Source organism: Alexandromys fortis, unplaced genomic scaffold, assembly GCF_014885135.2.
Source record: "Alexandromys fortis isolate MF-2015 unplaced genomic scaffold, M_Fortis_MF-2015_v1.1 scaffold_0, whole genome shotgun sequence".
In the NCBI taxonomy this organism is placed as follows: Eukaryota; Metazoa; Chordata; class Mammalia; order Rodentia; family Cricetidae; genus Alexandromys; species Alexandromys fortis.
The window spans coordinates 28,434,728-28,457,964 of NW_026067949.1; the positions used below are offsets into that span (position 1 = coordinate 28,434,728).

A 23,237-nucleotide genomic window follows, 5' to 3' on the forward strand; every position below is an offset into this window, starting at 1 on the left:
CTCTGGCCACCACCATCAGGGTCAAATAGCTCATCAAAGGCCATGCCGTGGTTCAAGCAGGGCCGACATGTGTACTTGTATGAGTCTACCTGTGAATCAAGCATCTAACAACTGAAGGACCCAGGTGCTTTCTTCTCTTCAGAAAGCAGTATTTGAACCCTCGGGGAGACAGAATTGACAGTTGTTAGAATTAGGACTAGACATTCTCAAATCCTAAGAACTTCAATTAAAGGCCGATCTCTTTAAGTTTTATGATAGCCTAGTCTACATAGTGAGACCCTGTCCTAAAAATCAACAACAAAAATTTCAATTAAAGAGGCAAACTCATGTTTCTTATAAATATATAACTTTATATATTATACGTATTTACAATATGTACAGTATACAGATTTTTAAACGTAATAATAAGAACAGGTTCAGAAAGAGATGTTTTCAAAACAGAGATTGCTACTTATTCAGGTGGGTTCCTGTTTGGCCCAGGTTTATGTAGAAGCCAAAGGGTATGGAAGAGTTGCTGGGACGTGGCTTCCCCTCTGGAACACCTTGGCTTTCTACTAACACAGCCCTATGTTCATCTCTAAGATGGGCAAACCCTGAGCCCGGGGCTCAGTGCCTGGTCCACTGTTGGCATGGCAAACCCTGAGCCCGGGGCTCAGTGCCTGGTGCATGGTTGGTACTCAAGCTCTTGAAGTAATGAACGAAGTGAGATCTTCAAGTCACCAGCTCTAAGGCACCATCTCCGCAGCCTACAAAGCAGCCACAGAGCTCGGGCTGGACCAGAAGCAAAGGCTTTGGAGTCCCCACATTGTAAGCAGAACCGTCAATGCTCCCAGGTGCCAACTGAATTACGTTCCCACCGCATGCTATTTCTTCCTCTTGCCTTGGAAATCGGAGCCACCGTTTATCTTCCGAAAGTTTCTTCACATTCAACTAGTTCATCTATCGTACGTAGCAGATCTTCAAATGAAGGCCTTCCCTCTGGCTTCTACAAAAAGTCCAGGAGAAGCTGTGAGCCTCAGAATCCATTCCCAAGAAAACTCTCCCTGCTCAAATCCCATGGAACACCACATAGGCAAGACTCAGGGATTGGGGAAACACAGGCTGGCCCTTCTATGCCGCAACTATCCCCATGGCTGCTAGATCCCTGCTGTCATTGTACCTGCTCAGGGACCTACTAAGGCTCCACAGTGCCTAAGAAATCAAGTCTTACTCATCTGGATGGCCCCTCCGCCATCACCTTGCCACCTAACCTCATTTCCCAAAGAAAGCCTCACTCTGGCTCTTTGTTAAATCAGACTAAGCTCCACCCTCGGGTACACACACCATGTTTACAACCAAATCCTCGCCTTTGTTCCTGTTGCTCTCTCTAGTACCGTTTCCTGTTCAATCAGCCTCTGCCCACCCCAAACAGTGCATGTGGGAGGCATCACAACAAGTGACAGGGAGCCTCAGCTCTGGTGCCCCATGGAGTTCTGACGCTCTGTGGGCAACTGGTCCTGGGCAAGCATCACGGTGTCCTGTCAAATGGTCGCAGTCCAAGTGTCTACTTCTCAAAGGGTTACTCTGAAAACTGCGTACACAATATATGTGAACACCCGTCTTCCAAGGGTCTCTCTGGTGTTTAATCTCTTTATGGAGGTGACATTTCAATGCTTCCAGAGACTGAGTAAGATAACTGGAGACACTGAGATCAAAGAAGAACCCTTCTCTAGAAAGAGTGTTGCTTCAAATCCACGGCTGCTGCACGGGAGAGCGACTTCTCCAGGCTTTCCCTGTCTGTGGAGGGGCTCCCATCTGGGAGTGAGGCATCAGCCTGAGTATACTAAGCTAACTCTTAGCCTTCTCCATTTCTTCAGATTCTTTTCAATACTTAGAATGGAGACAAAAATTTGACTTCCTGTTGGAGTCTGAATTCCCTGTGCAGGAGGCGTGGCCTCACTAGGCTGTGGGGACAGGACCTTCCCCCACCACTGGACCAACTGCTGGATGTTTTACAGATCACAAGACAACACAAAGAAGTAGATACCTCCTGCCAACACCTCAGCATCACCTCATACAAATATTTGGATGCCAACTTTGGCCGGTGGAGTCGGTGGCCTCGAGTAACCATGGTTACCACTTCGTAATTGGTGTTCTTCTCGAAGGGCATCCTGCCTTCTGTGAATACTTCCCACATTAGAACACCTACAGAATGATAAGGTTACTCAATGATGTGTCCGCTTCCTCCTCAGAGGGGAGGAGAGGAAGAACACATCATGGACCTTACCAAACGACCAAACGTCTGACTTGCTGCTAAATCGGCTGTAATTAAACACTTCCGGGGGACACCACTTGACAGGGAACTTGGCACCGGAGGAACTTGTGTACTGGTCGTCCAGAACATACCTAGGGTGGGACACACTATGGGTTACACCTTTGCATGTCAGACGTTGTCTTTCATTTCCCCCTTACACAACAAAACAAGCCGGCAACTGAAGTCTACCGCGCACCTGGCTAAAGCGAAACACTCAGCTCATGGCCTTGCCCCACGGTGTCTACCTCCTGAGCCTACGCTAGGTCACGAGAGGAGAACCTCACAACCCTAGTGTGTACACCTTTGTTGTTCTGCTCTTCATCTTTCTTTTTTTATGAGGCAACAGAGGCAGAATATCAGACAACTGTTGCAAACTTTTGGGTCTGTGATCTTGTTCTCTGAACAAACTTTCACCCAGAGGCCCTGTGCGCAAAAGATCTAAAGCAGAGTTGCTAAAAGGAAGTGGTAATGAGAGACTAGAGACCCCCCCCCCCCGCCCTGAGCCCCGCAGCTCCAGAGCGCGATCTAAAACTACAGCATGTGAAAACAAGCGAGCAAAAAACAGCAGAGGCAAAAAGAATAAAAAGATGGTAAATCTATTTATAAACCATAGCACCATCCATCCACACACATCCTCAATGTCTTATTCCTTTTCTGTGGGAACAGACATAGGTCCATCTAGAAGGAAACACAGAAACTGTAACACTGACCACTCCCTGGGACAATCCTTGATAGTAGATGACTGTGAGGACCTCAGCACAGATTTATCAGAGGGATTGGGAGCGCATTATATATTTATATAAAATTGGTTCTAAAGCTGCCGTGTGAGAAGGTTCAGTGGAGTACACAAACTTCCTCTTTCGGGTGGTACAGATAGAGATGGTATCAGGCAGACAACAGCACCTTGGGCTGGATCAAATACGTGTCAGTCGGGTGAGTGTGAATTTAGTGCATAAAGAGTAGTTTTACAAGGACTGGTATAAAAGTACCAACTCTCTGAAAGTCAAATATAGGAAGAGTGGCTATAAGAAAGCGGAGGGAAAGCGGAGGGCCGTCCGTCAGGAGCTAATTGTCTTTACATATGGCAGGTAGAGAGGACTGGGTAATAGGCCTTCGAGACTCAGAAGCTGCCAGGGACAGCGTTCTGGCCTCCCTAGGCCACATTTTCTTGGGAGCAGGTCTTGGCAGCAGAGGACCCAAGGGTTCGCTGCCTTCGTAACTGTTCTCAGATCTGCCTCTGGACCACTGCCTGGGCCCTCTTCTGGCTCCCTAGGCGGTGAGAGTAGTCCCAGACTTCAGGTGCTACCGGTCTCGCTTCTTCTATTTTGTGTCCATTTCAGGTGGTGTCCGCTCAATGTCCCCATGGGAGAAAAGTCTTTCTGGTCGGTCACCAGATCGCCAGTGGCTATGGCCACTCCCCAACCCCAAGTTATCAATTTCAGAGAAGATAGCAGACTTTTGCTGAGAAAGATCAGATGATACAGAGAGGATTTCAGATTCTGCAGGACTCACAGTCACTGTGACAGCTTAAGGTTTTGCTTCTGCAATATAAAAGTGGCCACAGACGGCCATCAACAATTGGTCAAGTCAGTGCGTCTTGATAATGCTACTTGTTTTAATGGACAATGACTCAAACATCAGATAATTTTCAGGCGTCCTGATATACTTTCAGCTTCTTTTTCACTTTTTTTTTTTTTTAAAAAGAAAAGCCCACCATTGACTCACAGGATAGACAGAAAGACACAGACTGGACGGACAGGCCACCATTTGCTGGCCAACCCCTGGCTCTGTCACAGTCATGCCCTCCAGGTTTGTGTATCTCCTTCCTCTGGCCTTTAAGCTGCATGTGGGCAGGCCCTTCTGCCTAGTCTCCACTGCGGTGCACAGGGTTAGACTTCTCACACGGCATGCACCTGCCCTTATATATATACATGACTCAATGAACAGAGGACACACAAAACGCTTCTTATGTAGCAATATTAAAGTTACAAAAATCAAGAGATTAAAAAAATACAAACGTGGCTATACTGAGTACTGGATCACCAAACACATTCCAGAAGATTCTAAGAATCTAATTAGCGAGCGAGCGAGCGAGCGAGCGAGAGAGAGAGAGAGAGAGAGAGATTGAATAGGCTCTAGTGCCATCTAGTGGAGAGATTGACTAGCAGCACAATATAGAGTTAGTATCATTAACCTCAGGGCAGTTGAAGAGATTTCCCTTTCGTTTTATTGCTGCAAGTTATTCCCATGTTCATTTTTAATAGCATGGACTCATGTAGCGCAGGCTAGCCTCAAATCTGCTATATAGCCCAGAGTGACTTTGCAATCCTGATTCTCCGGCCTCTGCCTCCAAGTACTGGATTAGAAGCAAGGACCACTACAGCCAGAGCCCCAGCTTTTGTTTCAGTTCTAGAGTAGGGGAAGCTTGTAGGGGTGCTTACGGAGAACAGAGGACAACCTTGGCTGGAACGGCCTGGAACACGGTCTGCCTACTTTCAGACGGTTCTCTCAATGGCTTGGAGTTAAGCAATCAATCTAGTGTGGCTAGCCAGAGATCCCTGGGATCCTCCCAGTTCTGAGATTACAAGCATGAGCTACCACTCCCAGGATTTTTTTTTTCTTGGGTTCTGGTCAGACTCAGGTTCTCATGTTTAGGGTGCAAGCAGTTTATCCACCAAGCTATCTCCCAAGACCTTCCCACGTTTATCAATTATTCAAAATAATGCGACCAGCACTGAAGCACACAGCACTCAACCGTACCTGGCCATTCCAAAGTCAGAGACTTTCACAACCCCAGCTTCATTCACCAGACAATTTCTGGCAGCCTGGAAAACAACATTATGACATTACATTTATTAGAAAGCCCTGCCATAAAGGGGAAACAGAAGTCCGATTTCTAGTAAATATAACAAAGTCAACATCAGAGAAGCTGTAAATGTGTTGTGGAATATTAGTTTAAGGTGTGTTACATCTGTTTATGCTGTGGGTTATTTAATGATGGAAAGATGTATTGCATTCTCTTCTGTTGCATTTGTTTAACTCTGTGAAGCTGTGTTACTTTGCCTGTCTAAAACACCTGACTGGTCTAACAAACAGCTGAATGGCCAATAGCAAGGCAGGAGAGAGAAATAGGTGGGGCTGGGGGGGCAGAGAGGACAAATAGGAGAAGAAATCTAGGGAACAGAGAAAAGAGCAAGAAAAGGAGGATGCCAGGGGCCAGCCACCCAGTCACACAGCCAACTACAGAGTAAGAAGGAAATAAAGATATATAGAACAAAGAAAGGTAAAAAGCCCAGGGGCAAAACATTGTTAAAGAGAAACAGGATAAGTTAAGTTAGAGAAGCCAGCGAGAAACAAGCCAGCTAGGGACAGACATGAGTAAGAAGAAGTTCTCATGCGTTCATTCCAGAGCTGGGTGGCAGAAAAGAAAGAGAGAACCGACTACAGCCAAAGCCATAAATGTGTCCAAATAAATTGTTTACATCCCAATGACGGTACCTCCAACGTGAATCTGAAACAACCTGGAGAAATAAAGATCAGAAATGCCACAAGGTATCACAATGCATATTTAACATCACCCTTAATGAGGACCAATGGACCTGCTAACCTTCCTCCCTGACCAGGCTGTGTGATTTTTTTTTTCACTGACAGCGATAGCATGCCTTGAAGTCTGTAATCTAGATTAACGGTGAATTATCTCCAGGTGACAGCAGAAACACACAATCATCAAAGTGACAGGCCATTGGAGAGCCTTCACCTCGACAGCCAACAGAAAGGCTCCTGTGCACACAGGGTTTGCTTTATCATGTATTAGGTTTCTAATGTATGAAGATGTGATGTACTCAGCTGGTAAAACACAAACAAGTGTTTTTTTTTTTTTTTGTTTTTGCTCTATTATTCAAAGTTCTGTGATTCAGTAAACTAATTTGGTGGAACGGCACAGTACTCCTCAGAAGCAAGGATGATATTTTTAACGCCACAACCCAAGGGATGAGGTGAAGTTTTCTCCCTGCTTCTTGAGCCGCTTATTCTTTTCTGTGCGGCAGCTCCCCTGACACCGGCTTCCTCCTCCTGAGCACATTTATGAGCCTCTGCCTGAGTTATCTGCACCGTCCCACGAGGACAGCCACAGTGCTGTCAGTCACAAGCCCATGAAATTACTTTCCCCAGGGGACAGGCACAGCAGACTTTTCCTTTAAAGTGTGGCAAAAACCTGCCAGAGTTTAATATCAGTATCACAGGTCCGAAAGACATCAAAATTCGTTTTCAAGAAAATAAATTGTACATGGACAAGTGCAAGAGTCATGAAGGTGTTCATGCTGTATCCGTTTCGTAAGAACAAAAACAAGGACGATGCTTCATTCGTGAGTTTCAATATGACAATTAGCCTTTGTCACAGCTACACACACTCATCAAAACTAACGACATATGTCACGTCTGCTTTACAAAACCCTGTGCCTCAATTATAGGTTATAATAGTGTAATGACAAAACAATGATGTGTAATTTGCAAATCCAATTCACAGAATGCATACGGTACTAGCCTCTAACACGCCTAGGAGACCAAGTCTTCTGTTGACAAATCCTTAATTCTTTATTCCGTTTTAAGTCTAGAGGATAACATAGCCGTTAGAGCACTGATCCTGGAGACAAACTCTCTGGGTTCAAATCCTGCCTCCACCATTTCCCTGACTGCTGAAAATAGTTTAACCAATTTCACTCATTCCCTTTGTCTGTAAGATGGAAATAGGAATAACATTACAATGATCGTATGAGTTTGTGTCTGCATGGTACGAAAACTATGCCTGTGTGGGGTGATGTTAAAACACAACACCTTGCTCTTGCTCTGAAAAAATGGACCCAGACTCCATCACAAGGAAGCTAAAACTAAAGCGGGGAGGGGGCGATGCAAACGCTCTCGGTTCTGATGGAAGAACTCAAGGAAGATGAGCTGTGCTACTTCATTCTGAAAACGGTGGGAGAGAAAACAGAAGGGAGAGAAGAAAGGAGGGAAAGGAGGGGACTGAGAAGTGTGCCCACCACAGTCACGTACAACCGGGGTTTTGTTTTCCTAGTATTTTCAGAAACAATGAAAAGTCCCGGAATTCCCTCGCAGTTCACAGATAAAGGACGTGAGCTCGGGATTTCTCCGGTAGTTTCTGTTCACAGCCTGTGAGGTGGGACAGAGCCTGAGAGCTGGTCAGAAGGTCAGCGCTAAGCCTAACTTCCCCATTTCTCACAATGGGCAAGCCACGTTCACTTCTCCAAAGCTACCATCCTTATCTGTAACACAAGGACACGGAATAAATCTGCTGTGACTACCTATCTCTTGGGAATCTTCCCCAGAGCTCAAATAATTAATTCACAGAAACTTGCTTGAAGATATTAGTCTGTAAGTTATTGGATTTAATAGAGGTCTTTTCCTTGAAAACTATCAAGCGATTGAAATTTACCATGTTTTAAATGGTTGAAATTTTGCTAAGGACAAAAGCAGGGGACTAACGTAACACAGCTCACTGGCTAAGGCAGTGTGACAAAGAATTCAGCCAGTGAGTGGGACACTGCGGGGAGCGGGCGGCAGGGGGCGTGGTTACCAGGTCTCTGTGGATGAAGCTGTTTCTCTCCAGGTACTCCATCCCTTCGCACACGTCCTGGCACATGCTCAGCAGCACATCTCTGCTGAAATGGCCTTGTCTCTGCCTGAGGAAGTTCAGAAGGCAGCCCCGTTCCATGAACTCGGTGACGATGTAGATGGGTTTCTGCTGGGTGCATACACCATAGAGCTGTACCAGCTTGGGGTGCGTTAGCTTCCTGGGAACGAGGGCAGACATATAGAGAGTTACCACAGGAAAAGAAACCAGCAGGCGTATGTGCTGGGTGGGGCCAATTGTTCATACAAAAGGGGGGACCTGGTAGAAGCTAGAAACTTACACCATGGGGACTAGAGAGATGGTTCTGTGGCTAAGAGCATTGGTTACTCTTCCAGAGGACCTGAGTTCAAGTCCCAGCACCCACATGATGGCTAATAATCATCTATAACACCAGGTGGATCTGATGCCCAGTCTGGCCTCTGCAGACACTGCATACATACAATACACAGGCATACATGCAGGCAAAACGCTCATACACATAAAAGTAATAATAATAATAATAATATATTAATAATAATAAGAGTGGTGATAATAGTAGAAAGAAACTTACATCATGACTTTAGCTTCTTCTATAAAATCCTCCTCGCACATGGCACCTTCCCGAATAGCTTTGATGGCTACTTTGTACTGGGCTCGCCACTTGCCAAGCCGCACCACTCCAAACAGTCCACTCCCCAGCTCCCTCATAAAGGTCAGCTCGGATGGGTTGATCTCCCACTTCTCTGTAAGACAGACGAGAGAAGGAGATCTTTAAGAAGAAGAGCAGTGTAAGTCTGTGGGGAAAAGAGATGTTCTAAGCAAGACCAATGCCACAGTCCTGGACAATACAGTAGTAATGACCAGAAGACAGAGCGGCCAGGGAGAACCATGGCAGTAACGGTCTTAGCAGTGACATACTTAGCTTTTACCCATGGAAAGTTATATATATATATGACAAAAACAGAAAATCTAGTTTTACTATAAAGTATCTAAAAAAAAAGCCCATTCTATCAAGGCAATACAAACAATTATATAACTTGCACCCAGAGAATCCTTGGTTAAAACCACAGGTTCCTCGCGTGGGCCCAAGGGTGACTCAAGCAGGGTTAAAGCCTGGCATCTCTGCCTTTGTCTGTCTCATTTATACACACGTGTGTGAGGAGCACCTGTCTAAAGCCTGGAGACTGCAAATGTACCTCCTCCCCTTCATGGATGGGGATGCAAAGGCAAGAGGAACTGAGCCATCTTACAGACTTTACAACATCCTATCTGGATGCCCAAAAGACACTCAAGGTCTCCAGGAGTTGTCTGAAACCTACAGTCTACCTCTGATTCCAAGAATAGCATGGCCTCTCGGCAGACTGCCTATCCAGTCCAGGTACAGTCAGTTATTCCCGATGGCAAGGTTGCACCTGGAGCAGGAGCAACCAGCCAGCTCCTGAGAACCAACTTCAAGCAATAAAGACTTCTTCAGACTACATTGTGGGACCAGATTTGAGATAATTATCAACCAGACCACACTTGACTGCTCTCTGCCCTGACCCGGTTCTTTCTCTGTTACAGCCTTGAATGTGAGTATCCAGAAGACACCTTCAGTTCCTCTTCCCAGTACACGGTGTCAAGCTTCCTCTCTGCTTTTCACCACCCCTCATCTTTGGCTGACATTATGAGACAGGTTGTCAAACCTAGGCTGTTGGGGCCGCCACGGCCTGGGCATTCGCTCTAGAATTGTGATTACAGCCACCACTTCCCCGGGTGGTAGTGGTGGGGTTTTGATTCTGCACATCTACAGAATTATAATTGTAAAGATGGATTCTTTCCAAGGGAAACTTGCCAACGCAACTACAAAATGATAGTTACCATAGCTGAAGCCTGCCGTGGTTGGTGCGTTCTTCCCCTTCGTACTAACTGGGTACCGCAGCCTGGTGACAAGCCCTGAAACGTGAAGAAACTATTGCAGGTGAACTTTATCTCACCCAAGCGACTTAGTCCAACGCTAAACAAGACGCGCGCAGGAGAAACTCATTCTCTTGTTATTGAAGCCTCCTCTTCATGTACACACGGCACCACAGAGCATGCGTTCAGACATGCCACGCATTTCCTTTCAAATGCAGTGTTCATCTGGCGCAAGGCCAGCTCCCTTTCTCCTCTAACACTGCGAAGGATATTAAAAGATTGCCAGCGTTTATTATCAGGGACTTCATGATCTTTTCTAATTTGAGAGCTGAACTATGGAAGATTATTTTATTAGTCTGCTAAAAATCGAAGTGAGTCACCTGCTGTGCCTCAGTGTTTGCAACAGCAGCATGGGAATCAGGGGCTGGGGCGCTGGCAGTGAGGACTGCCGACCACTGGAAACCAGAGAGGAAAGGCAACCCTTTCTGCCAGTTAGAGCCCCAGAGGAGAAACGCGGAGGCCCTCTTCCAGGAACGCCCGCATAGGTCTGCAGTTCCCATACCCGGCACACCTCGTCATAGTTTAAAACCATATGTGCATCTTCATTGATGACCGCCGCATGTCTGCCATGCTCGCCTCGAAGGCTGGGTGGCTTTCTTTCATGAAGTAGGCACTAAACCCATGTCAGTTAAGTAAATTACAGCAGTGGTAAAAACAAAACATATAAGAACACAAAAGTAGAAAAAGAAATATAATAAAAACAAGAGAATAACAGAATAAAGTTATAAAAAAAAATTTGTAAGGAGAAAACGGATAAGAATTAGTTCCTCAGCCGGGTGGGGGTGGCGCACGCCTTTAATCCCAGCACTCGGGAGGCAGAGGCAGGCGGATCTCTGTGAGTTCGAGGCCAGCCTGGTCTACAAGAGCTAGTTCCAGGACAGGAACCAAAAGTTACGGAGAAACCCTGTCTCGAAAAGTTCAAAAAAAAAAAAAAAAAAAAAAAGAATTAGTTCCTCAAGTTGGTTTTTTTGTTAGTCTGTTTTATTTTGTTGGTTTTTCAAGACAGGGTTCTCTGTGTAGCCGTGGCTTTCCTGGAACTTAATCTATAAACCAGTTGCCTCCAATTTAGAGATTCTTTCAGCCTCTGCCTACCAAGTGCTGGGATTAAAGTCATATGCCACCATGCCTGTCTTAATTGCTCAAGCATTGGACGTGGAATTACAGAACAACCTAACACCCACTTGTTGACAAGCACCTCAAAGAAACAGAACTCTGTTTCCATGCAAACACATAAATCCAACTATCAAGTCATTGTTAGTCACGAAATCCAAGATGTGGAAACAACCCAAATGTCCACACAATGGACTGTAATCTGTCAATAAAAGGGAGTGACACCTTCTCTGGCAATTGGGATTTCAACTTCCTTGGGATTTCCTTCCTGGGACAGGTCAGACTTGAGCAGAACCCACAAAGCAGTCTCTAAGAATATGTTCAGTCAATGCATCATAGAAGAAAACAAAACACACAAAGAAAAACAAAGAACCCTGGGGATTCGCAGTGTCCAGAATCCCTATCAGCCCCCCTTTCCCCTAGTCATCACACCTGGAGCGTGTGCACACCCAGGCTGCGTCTTCGTTTCCACAAGCAGACGAAGCAGAAATTTTGTCAAGGTAGATGTATTAAGATAGCTTTCAAGACTGGGAGTTAGAGGGCCAATTGTCTACCTTGCCATTTAGCAATATTACCCTCACATTGGAAGTAATTTAAGAATTAAACACAGACTTATAACTGGGCTGGGAACCTAACAATTGTGCAAATATCATGCAAGGTTGTGCATAATAATTCATACAGCATACTGGACAATTCCCATATGTCAGGCCTTGATCATTTTTTGCCTTTTTTTGATTATTTCAAAAAGGAATACACAAAACAACATGGACAAATGTAAAAATGTTACAACGCACCAAAACAAAACCAAACACACCTGTCACAGTATAAATGTATGAGTCTATTTCTATGAACTGTTCAAAACAGGCAAATCTACTGAGACAGAAAGTGGGTTAGTGGTTGCCTGGGGCTGGGCGGGAGAGGGCTGGGCATGGGCAGCTGCTAACGGGTACAAAATCTCTCTGGGGGATGATGACAGTGTTCAAACATTAGATTACGGTGATGTGATTGATGGCACTCTGCAAATGTTCTAAAAGCCATTGAGCCCTGTATTTTAAATGTACGGATGCCGTGGTGTATAAATTATTTACTTCTCAGTAATTCTTCCTGTCACCTGATGAATAGTAAATGACCTCACAAAACAGCAACGCACTTTGTGAAGAGGGCCTCTGATTAACTCGCAAGTCAAATTACACAGGTGGAATTCAGCAGCTGGCTACTGGACACCCTACTTGCTTGTCCCTTTAAAGTCAAAACTGCTGGAAACACACTGTGGGCACCTCATTTTCGGCTGTTTGTTTGGTGTTGGGTGTAACACAGACTCAAGCCATTGAAACAAACCTGTGTGCCATGATCCCCGATCTTCTGCCGCCTTCAGTGGTTCAGTTTACAGTTTCTTAATGTTAGCAAGGTGCCAAAGCAACATGCGTTCCGAGAAAAGCATCCTTTTGGAACCTAGACCTTTTCTGAGGACAGGGAATTTTGTTTGCTCCTGGACTAGTGTTGGAAGACAGCATACCTTGCAGCTGTGTAGCTGTACTGAACTTCACTCCCAGCCAATCATGTGACCATGGCGTACTCTACAGAACAGCACTTAGGATGTTCAGTAGATTAGCTGTACTAAATATACTTTCTACTTAGGGTATTTTCAACTTCTGATGGCTTTATCACACATAATCCCACTATATGTTGAGGGGACTACACTCTGATCCTTGGAAAGGTTCCATGTGAACAGAAACCCTGGCTCATCTGAAAGTTTCTATGACCATGCTACACACATCTTCGACTTTTATTTGTTGAGGTGAGGAACTTCCTTATCTAAGCCAGACTGGCCTTGAACTCTCTGACTCAAGTGTTCCTCCAACCTCAGCCTCCTAGGTTGCTCTTTCTTGTTTGTTTGTTTGTTGTTTTGTTTTGTTTTCCGAGACAAGGTTGCTCGGTAGCTTTGGAGCCTGTCCTGGAACTAGCTCTTGTAGACCAGGCTGGGCTTGAACTCACAGAGATCTGCCTGCCTCTGCCTCCCAAGTGCTGGGATTAAAGGCTTGCGCCACCACCGCCTGGCTCCTAGGTTGCTCTTAAAGTAAGCACATCTCGGAATTTTCATTTAGTGCCAAGGCTATGAGGCGTGAATATCCACATACATTAGAGACACTCACTCCTGTGATGGAAAAAAAGTATTTCTATGAAAACTGATACAATTTCTGATTTCTCTTTGGATCTAGAATAATCTTAATATGCAATATTTTTACGCCAATCATACTTGACACCTATCTTCTGAAGAATTCATCACCATAGCTGGCAGTGTGGTCACTAATGCTCGTGGGTCTTCACCACTCACTCACCTAAGAATTCATCACAGTGTCCGATCACATGATCGCCAATGCTCATAGCTCACTCACCCGCTGCGTTGTGCTTATGATACTCAATGATCTCAGGGATTGACCCAAACGCATGTTTTTCCGCGAGGTAATACTTCTTTGGAGATGTTGCTGTTTCCTTTATGTGATAATGTCTGAAGCCTGATGAACCTTCCCTATTAAAAAGACAAAACAAAATGCTGTATTGTACCAGGTTGCGATACTAGAACGTCACTTGCAGACGCTCTCTGCAGGGCAACCTCACTAGGATCTCTTCCTACTTGCTCCTTCTCTTCCCGACACAAATGAGAGTTTCCCATGCTCTTAGCTTGTCGAAGTCTTGAAAGGGATAATAATAATAAAGTCAGCCACTTGCATGGGAACGAAACAAGAACATATACCCTCTCCAGCCAGCAGCAGTAGAATTTTAATTTACTGTTAGCTTCTGCCCACAGAAACACAGACCTGCAATGCCTAGAACACCCTCTCTTGCAAAGGGAATGGACCAGTTAAGAATGTCTACATTCTACTGTAGATATTGCTCTAGAATATAGATCATCTCTAGTCATCTCATGCTTTAAATTCGGGATGATTCATAATTGCTCTTGGGGTAAAGCCTGGGTTCCTTGGCCCTTATGTGACCCGGAGTCTGCTTCCACATCTCGGGTGCCTCTCCCTCCCTTCTCCTGGCTGTCTCTGTCATTCCACATCCACTACAGACATTCCCTATGCTTCCCTGACCTCACCATGGCTTCTCTCGCTGCTCAGTCAGCAACTCTCTGTCCCTTCTCCCAGGTTTTTCCTGTCTTGCTGTAAGGTCTCAACTTAGATGTCACTTAAGAATAATTGAAATGTATCTCGGCAATATAACATTTTAACCATTCCCTTCCTTATTTTCATGGTACCATGGCTGCCTATAGGCCTGTCTGCGGCCCTCAATAAACTACTCAAGCCTACTCTACTCAATGTAGATTCTTTTGTGCATAGCTCAGAACATAGTAGTTATTCAATGAATGTTACTAAATCTCCCAAAGTTATTCTCAACAAACATGTATGTGTGCACACACATACATAGATAGGAGAAACTACAGGGAAATTTTCTGAAAAAAAAAAAAACATAAGTACAAAATATAGCCAGGTTTTAGACATGAAGATTAGATTTTTTTTTTCCTCCTAATGCTGACATGGAGCATCTTACTTTGAAACTTAGAAACACATTCAAGCAACATAGGAAGTTCATAAAAAACTCTGAATTAAAAGAAAAATATGGGGCTTAAGTAGATAGCTCAATAGATAAAATGCCTGCTATGAAAGTATAAGGTCATAAGTTCGGATCCCCAGCACGCCTATAAAAGCTAGATGTGCTGGCATATGCCGGTAACTGCAGTGTTGGCACAGAATTGAGGGGTGGGGAGAGACTGACTGATCCCCAAGAGCTCGCTAGCCAGCTAATCTAGCCAGTTGGTGAGCTAGTCAGAAAATACAATAAAATAAAGAAGATGGGTAGAGACACCAGTGAGGGAAATGCCTGCAAGTCCATTTCTAGTCTCCAATGTACAATAGACACCCACACATTCATAACACGCACATGTCATACACCCACATACTCCACACATAAAACGAATAAGACAGCAACCGCTTAAAACTAGAGCATAACAACTTACCCCCCAAACTTTGTGTACAGCGACACCGTGTACAAGCCTGGTTGACTGGAGTCTCTCACCATAAAGCCACCCTCTTTATCCTAAAATCCAAATTGAGACAGTCCTTTTTAAAATTCCAGTTAGTAAGGATGTGGCAAAGATTCAAGAGCTCAATCTTATCGTTTTATTATCATCCTCTGTGTAGCAAATCTTGTGCTGTCAACAAGAGCAACCTAACAATAGAGCCTCTTGAGTCTGTCCGCCCACTTGACTTTCTACCACACACTCTGGGTTCGGAGATGACAGAGGCACACTCACTCTGTCCCAACTACAGTTTCTCACGCAGACTGAAGTGGGCCTGAAGCTAGCATGCCTTAGGGCCTTTGCAGAGCCACCAGGCTGGTACCACTATGCTGTAAGCCCTGGGCTTGTGAAAACAATCACTGAGACTCTCTTTCTGGGTTCCCAGTTCATAGCATTCTGCTGTGTGGTAGGAGTTTTCAGCTCCTCTCAGTATCAGTTCCTATCCACATAGTCTTTCTCCTGCAAATACCTCACGCTTTACAAGAAAGTGTTAACCCTGGATTCCCCGGCAGCTCAGTGTCAAGTATCACAATATAGAAAAGACAGTAACTTCAGCAGAGATTCAACCATGTCAGCAATGCTGAGTGAGTAATGGTTAAATTCTCATCTGATTCCCAGTTGAAGGGCAAGAAATAGAAGATACATATTTTAAAGACTTCTCTACCAATGGCATCATATCTTATCTTTAGTTTTTACATTGTTTTAAGATGAACAATGAGCTTCATAGTTGAAAAGTAACTTTTGTTCTTATTCATAAGAAAGACAGTGGAATTAAGTAAGGCCCCACAAGCCTATCTGATAACAATTCAAAACAGCAATCATGATCACTTCATTAGTTAAAAAAATTAACAAGAGCCACCATTTTGAAACCCAATTCTTTTTAAATGTGTCCTCATATACAAATGTATTTAATACTCAGACAGTCATCTGAATAACAGTCTTGTTTTTCTTCTTTTATCTTATAGATAAGGAAAGGGGACACAAAAAGATGAGACAACTTTCCCTAGGTCACCTGGTAGTCAGTAGCAAACAGGAATTTGAAGGCCAGGCTGCCAAGGTACTGGCACCCCCTCTAGCTATCTCGGGGTGTGTGGTCTCTGGGAAACCAGTCAGGATCCTGGGGAGTGGGGATAAGCCCTGTCATATAAACTATACTCAGTACTCAGCCAAGCCTTGGTGTTGACACCCAGAAGAGGCCTTGAGCTATCACTAAGTAAAACAACTAGACCGTAAATGTGGGAGCTGTGAACCTTGGCTTCTTTCCTACTTTACAGACTGAAAACAATGACTAAAACCATCCCAGAGAGTCAGCTCTCTCTCAGCTCAGTGTAACTTCCTCTTTACATGTATTGTCTTCTCCTCTAATTTCACTGTAAGGTGGGAGAAATTCATTGCGACTTTTACAATAAGTGGTTACAGGTTATTAATTTACAAAATATGTCACAGAATATTAATGTAAACTATTCTAAAACGAATGATTTCAAGCAAAAAAAGAAAATACACTGAAGTGTAAAATAAAAGCAGTAAATGATAAATCAGTAAGGAACGGCGCTCTTGCACAGTGCAGATCTCAGGGTGCCCCGATGCACTCTGCTACACTCCAGAGAGCAGAGTCCTAAGCTTCAGAATGTGAGCGCACTCTGGCATAAGGGTTCACACAGGACATTAAAATGAAGTCATCAAGGCGGCTCTAGGTCAGTATGACTGGTACCATTACCTAAAGAGAAGATGCAGACAGAGACAGAAGTATGTGCATGGAGGAAGACAAAAATATGGCGGAGAAGAGCCATCTCCAAGGCAAGGAGAGGAACCTAGGCCCTCCCTCACGGCCCCTGGAAGCAAGCTATCCTACTGACTATGACTTTGGATTACAAGTCTCCAAAACTATGAAGTGATGAACTTCTGACGTTTGAGCCACTCAGTTTGTGGCTCTTCGTTACAGCACACTAACACTCCAATCCCCTCTTTTAAGGGATGCGAAAAATACAGCTTGCATTTGGATCATAGCCCCTTCAGGCTTTAGGAATAAGTATATGGAACCACTCACGAAGGGTTCAGTAAAATTAATCAATGCTGAAGTACAACGTGAAAAACGAAGGCAGGCACTTACTTCCGTCCTGAGGAGCTGCTCGGCTTTGCTTCTGTTGGTATTTCTGCAATACCATCTGATCAGAAAGAGATCTTTATCAGATTTCAAAAAGTATATTTTATTCTTGGTCTTATTAACAAGCTAATACAGCTTATCAATAACAAATGTAATAAACACAACCACAGTAAGACAGCATTCACATTCTCAACAGCAATAACATGTTTTCATGCATATGTCTCCAGACTTTTCCTACCACATTCTCAGGAAGATATCCCACATGGGTTAAATGGAATCAAAGGCTACTTGTTTGGCATAACCTGGATTTGTCACAGGACAGCTTTGAAAATCAACACTATGCATAGAGGCATGGAGGTACCAGATTTCATCAGCTCTTGTCATTCAACGTAACAAATCATTCCCAATGACCACATGCATAGCAGGAAGGAATTTTACTCCAATGATTAATACATGCAGAAAATGCCACTTTACATTACTGTCTTTAATTCAAACTAAATCATATTCCAGCCCCCATCTCATAAGCTTGGCAAATCACTGTGGTCACTGTGGTACATGTTCACTGAATTTCATGGAGATCTCAAGTGTCAAGAAGGACCAACACTACAGAACAGCCACCGAGGTGTTCCAGACTTTCTGATGTTCAGCACACCTAGACCCTTGTGGTCACCTAGTCACTTTGGTTCTGTGCTTTGTCTGAGCACAGACAACACAAGCTGCAAAGAAGACTGTCAGGTAAGTTGCCCAATTGCCTGGAAAAAGCTGAAAACAACCAGGCTGACTGGAAGAGATCAACAGAGTCACCTGGAACGGACACTTTTCAACCTGCTGAGATGTCTGCACACTGTACAGTGTGCTCCAGGTTCCCAGCTCCTGTGAGCTGCCACTAGTGCTGGGGTGGGCCTTGGTGATGCAGCTGTCTTTGAGTCATCCCTCTTCCTGTAAGCAACCCCTCACCCATACTCCTGCAAGTAACAGCGATAAAACTCACTGATTCACCAAGTTGGACTTTGGTCTGTTGTTAACTGAGATGTGCGTGCGTGTGTATGTGTGTTGCTTCTCCCCAGGAAAAGTCTGTCACTCAAGAAAATACAAAGGCTCATTCTAATTGAGAAAAGCAAAATCACAACAAGTAAAACAAGACAAGAAGATGTTTGTCATCATCTGAACGTTTTAGAAAGCAGCTGTATGCCCAGTGAAGTTGCCATACACTGCATTGATGTCAGAGCCTGCAATGATGAACCAGGCCTGGGGATGAACAGTGTGTCCATCACACTTCATGAAATGAGGTATGTTCAACCAAACTGCCATTGTGATCAATCCATTCCATAATGATCCATCCATTTCTTTTTTTTTAAGATTTATTTATTTATTATGTATACAATATTCCTTCCATGTATGCTTGCATGCCAGAGGAGGGCACCAGATCTCATTACAGATGGCTATGAGCCACCATGTGGTTGCTGGAAATTGAACTCAGAACCTCTGGAAGAGCAGTCAGTGCTCTTAACCTCTGAGCCATCTCTCCAGCCCCCAATCCATCCATTTCTGAATGCAATTGAAATACAGTGATAAATTAGAAGAGATTCTTTCTGTCTCTAAAGCTTTTCTATTAGTATAAGAAATATTTATCAGAACCCAAAACTCTTATAAAAGTTACTCAAGAAAAGGTAGCACTATGAACTATCACATTGCTCGAGGTTTAAAATTTTGATTTGTCAACAAAACAGAAGATCCAATTTCACATCTTCCAAGAGAGGGCAAGAGAAGGAGGGTTCAGGTGCAGAAAACAGGGATAGCTGCCCTGTGGCTTTAAAATGATAATAAGATACCCTGAAAACCAAAGAGGCCCCTTCCTCGCAGTATGAATTCCAGACCCTGGGAAAGGACGCAGGAAACCAGAGAGTTAAGGACTCTACTACAAGAAGCAGCTCCTTGAATGCCGGGCAGTGGTGGCACACGCCTTTAATCCCAGCACTCCGGAGGCAGAGGCAGGCAGATCTCTGGGAGTTCGAGGCCAGCCTGGTCTACAAGAGCTAGTTCTGGGACGGGCACCAAAGCTACAGAGAAACCCTGTCTCGAAAAACCAAAAAATAAAAATAAAAATAAATAAATAAAAAAAAATAAAACAGAAGCAGCTCCTTGAAACTGGTTCTAATGAGTTGTTTTCTCAGCGTCTGCAGTTTCCAGCAGAGATCTTTCCATCCTGGGACATGCCACAGTTTCTTCCCACAGTGTGGGCCGAGGCCTGTGTGTTAGCAGCTTGGAGACCAGAGTGGCACTCCTGGGCGGCTGTGAAACCTTTCGTCATTAGGGCCGTACAGGAAGGTGTGTCATTAGAACACACCTCTGAAGGGGAGCAGAGCATCCCTGAGCCTTCCTCTGGGCTTTCCAGTTATGATGAAAGCAGGTTTGTTCTAGGGTATGCTCCCATCGTGACTTCTTTTCTCACAACAGTGCTTAAGCCAATTGTATCAATATATCATGGAGCAGAAACTCCAAAACTGCGAGCCAAATAAGCATGTTCTTGTTAGGAGGTATTTTCTTACAGTGATGTGCAGCGAAATAAGATAAGATACAAACCCAGACCCTGCAGGGTCGAGTGAGTAGTAAACAAATAGACGAATGAACTGTTGATAGCTATTTTGTAGCAGCTCTCCTGAGTCTTCATCTGTCTCATTTCCCTGTCCCCAGGCAGAAGGAAAAGAACCACTGAGGAATTCATTCTGTCAAGAGGAGCACACATGTGAAGAATGTGAAGGAGCCTGCAGGGCATAAGGAGACAGCGATGCCAGGGCGCAAACCTCCCCATAAGGTGTGGCGATGCCTCGTTAGAGTTTAATACCTTTTGCTGAAGGAAAGCTACATTTGGAAACAATACCCAAGATTTATGGGCGATTTGTCATCCTTTTCTCAGGCAACAATTACTCCAGAATGAGTTAGCTTTTCACACTGGCCAGCTACCCCACAACTGTCCAGAGGAATGGAACCTTATCGGCAGTGTCTGAAGGAGAGGGAAGAGGCGGGGTTTGAGAACACCCTGTCTTCTGCGACCTACGTAGTTCTGTCAAACTACGACCAAGTTTCTTGGGGAGGATGAGTAAGAGTAATGCAAGCAAAAAAGACATGAAGGGAAAACACAAGCAACCAACCATGTGTACGTCTTTGGCTTCTCTCTGTTCCGTTCCTGCCTCCTCCGCCCATTCAGAGCCGTTCCTACAAATTCTGTTCCTGCCATCTCATTTTGGCTACCTTATTCTTTTAATATTGTTCATCAGGAACACCTCCCTCTGAACATCCTAATGAGATTCTCCCCTTTTTTCCTTATGGGAACCTTTAGACGGTTCTGAGCCTTTAAAATCCAAACTGTTGGCAGAGTCTAAGGTCAAACTAGGTTACTGACAGTGCTGGTAGTCCTGGGTCTGACCAGGGACAGCAGTGGCCTGGAATTCCTGGTTAGCCCCAAAACCCAGAAAAACAGTTGATTCAACGTCTATGAGGCTATGGAAGATACATTAGTAATGAGCTCTGCTAACACCCCCCAACTTTACACCCCCCCCCAAAAAAAACTGAACAGAACATAGTGAGGATAGAAGCAGGAGAAGACCCTGCCTGCCTACTTTGAGGACAGTCTTTAGCCTCACCACCTTGTCCCTGGCACAGAATGCTGAGGGGGCTCCCACACCGAAGTCGTGGAGAGGAGAAAGATTCTTCAGAGAGATGAAATTTCCAAGTGACAATACAACCAAAACACTCGCGTCCTAGTTACAAACCACAGGGCTGAAAACCCTTCTGTGAAATCCCGTGAATCACGAGGAAGCTTCATAGTTACACCAGGATTATCTGGTTTCCATGAACGGAATTATCAGTTCATTCTTGGTCCCATCATTTCAAATCAGTGCAAGTTTGAGCCTTTGGCCATCTTCCCTGTTTCTAAGGATTTTATTATATTTTCCTAAGATATATTTAAGAGCCAAACCATCATACTTTACACAATCATCTATCACAATAAGGAGCTCTCAGAGGAATACACAGTCAGGCAACTGTCTCTGAGGAACCCTCCCAGAGCGCACTTAAAAGACCTAACCCACTCTGACCCTGGTAGCAAATATAATCTACATCCCAGCCCAACCCCCAGACCACAAGAAGCAGGCAACCGTTCTAGAGCACTATGCTATAAACCTGTACCGCATGTCACTGCACAAACGGTATGGACACCACAGCACAATGGTAAGCATTTATGTATCCACATGCACAGAAAAATATTAGACAATAGGAGTGCTCCAGCTCCATCACGGTCCCAGGGGGAGATTGTCAGGCACACAGTATGTTTTGGTAAAAGTGCCATGTGGTACATAATTGTACACCATCTATATTTCCACTTCTACTGTCACTTTAAGGGATGATGCCACCGATGCTGGGACTTTTAGACCCTCTTGGTCTTCTTCCAGATTTTGAGGTATGCTCATGCGGTCACAGTGAGATGGCAGAGCAACAGCTTGTTGCTTTAAGGAAGTGAATGTCTATTCACATCCTACCTCAGGAGGACCACAAAGGGATTGACACCCATGGGTCATGCATTAAAATCTGGCCACACACTGCCGGTGGGCACAGAAAGTACAGCTTTTCTGTAAAGGGATCAGACAGCATACATCGGGAGACTCAACAAAGTTCACGCATGCATACTTTTGAGAGATGATTGAAGACAGCAAGGAGAGGCTACCACAGTTATTTTACTATTGCATGGATACCTGAAATAAGCTAATAATTCCCAAATAATAAAACAATCATGTTAATTATTATGAGCCCATATACTGGCTGTAGCCCTTGGGCCTCACCCGACACTACGACAATGCTAAGAACTCAGCAAATGTTTTATAAATTTATGATTGAATGAGCTATACTGCAGCTATGAAAATATTTTCAAAGACCATTTAATGGCAGGAAGAAAAATGAACACATAATGCACTCATTGCTTGGTAGAAAAAGAAAAGAAAAATATCATTAATGTTGACAGAGGTCAACTCTTGTTCATAATATTTTCTTAATAAGATTATTTCCTATTTTCAAAGTTTTAAAAAGCTATAATCATAATAGACTGTTGTTTTCATCTGAAAAAAGAAACAATGAAACATTTTTAAAGGCTCCTCTGGGAAATGTTGTTCCCTTACCTCGAATGAATGGACAATGATATTTATTTCAAATTCAGCTGAGCTGTGATTGTTCAAATCCAGTTCAGCTGTGTTTGCTTATATAATGGCATTCACACACAATATACTCAAGGAAGAGGCCACGTAGAGATGAGTCTCGAGTTTTCACTAAGTCAGACAGCAGAATTAAGGCTATGTTGGCACCTTCTAAAGACATTAGTGCTATTCTGTAATCATCAAAACGTCTTACATAATTAGAAAAACAATAGTTTCTGGCCATGCGCACTTATAAAGCAAATGACTACTTACTCATATTGATCTAAGTTGTTTGATTTCTTTCCTGTGACATAATTACTTGGGATATATCCTTCACTCCTAGAATTAAGATGAGAAAACAGAAATTACTTTAATTTTTGTATAAGGAAAGGTAACTGATTTTCTAAAGCACATTACCTAAATTTATATAAAAACCCAGCTATCTCAAAAAGTCAATATATCTATATTGTATGATTCCTTATAATGTAAGTCCATATTTGATTATCACAAAGATTATAGCTGTACAGACATCATTATACCCATTTTCTCATGGGGGAAACCAAAACCTAGATTAAGATGCTCTCTCATGGCTTGCAAACTCAGTCAGCATCAGGTGTGAATTTGAACTCTAGGTATTCGATGATGCTGGTAAAGACTTTATCATTTCTGGGGATGTCTTAAAGAAATTCCTGTATCACAGAAGCCTGTGTTGGATGAGTCACCCGCTGCTCTACTACCTCAGCAAGCTCTGCAGTACACCATCACAAGGGGTGGTCCATGCCCTCTGCATTGGCACCATGAGGAACTTGTTAAAAGGAAAATTCTTCAGCGATCCTGAGTTGAGATACAAAGTTGTGGTACAAAGGAACCACAACTTT

The 23,237-nt window shown here is 44.0% G+C and overlaps 1 protein-coding gene across 4 annotated transcripts in view; it reads right to left on the reverse strand.

Moving 5' to 3' along the window:
- Positions 1 to 329: 329 nt before the first annotated feature.
- The window catches only part of Tec (tec protein tyrosine kinase), a 103,329-nt gene continuing 80,421 nt past the window's right edge, over positions 330 to 23,237 (reverse strand). For all 4 annotated transcript variants that reach the window (XM_050150022.1, XM_050150021.1, XM_050150023.1 and 1 more), the window contains 11 exons: positions 22,633 to 22,698; positions 17,180 to 17,234; positions 15,007 to 15,086; positions 13,385 to 13,518; positions 9,783 to 9,857; positions 8,494 to 8,665; positions 7,887 to 8,103; positions 5,054 to 5,118; positions 2,267 to 2,385; positions 2,027 to 2,184; positions 330 to 985 (listed from right to left, as the gene is read on the reverse strand). In XM_050150022.1, the coding sequence (XP_050005979.1) occupies positions 902 to 985; positions 2,027 to 2,184; positions 2,267 to 2,385; positions 5,054 to 5,118; positions 7,887 to 8,103; positions 8,494 to 8,665; positions 9,783 to 9,857; positions 13,385 to 13,518; positions 15,007 to 15,086; positions 17,180 to 17,234; positions 22,633 to 22,698 (1,225 nt within the window). In that variant the 3' untranslated portion in view covers positions 330 to 901. The remainder of the gene's footprint in view (positions 986 to 2,026; positions 2,185 to 2,266; positions 2,386 to 5,053; positions 5,119 to 7,886; positions 8,104 to 8,493; positions 8,666 to 9,782; positions 9,858 to 13,384; positions 13,519 to 15,006; positions 15,087 to 17,179; positions 17,235 to 22,632; positions 22,699 to 23,237) is intronic.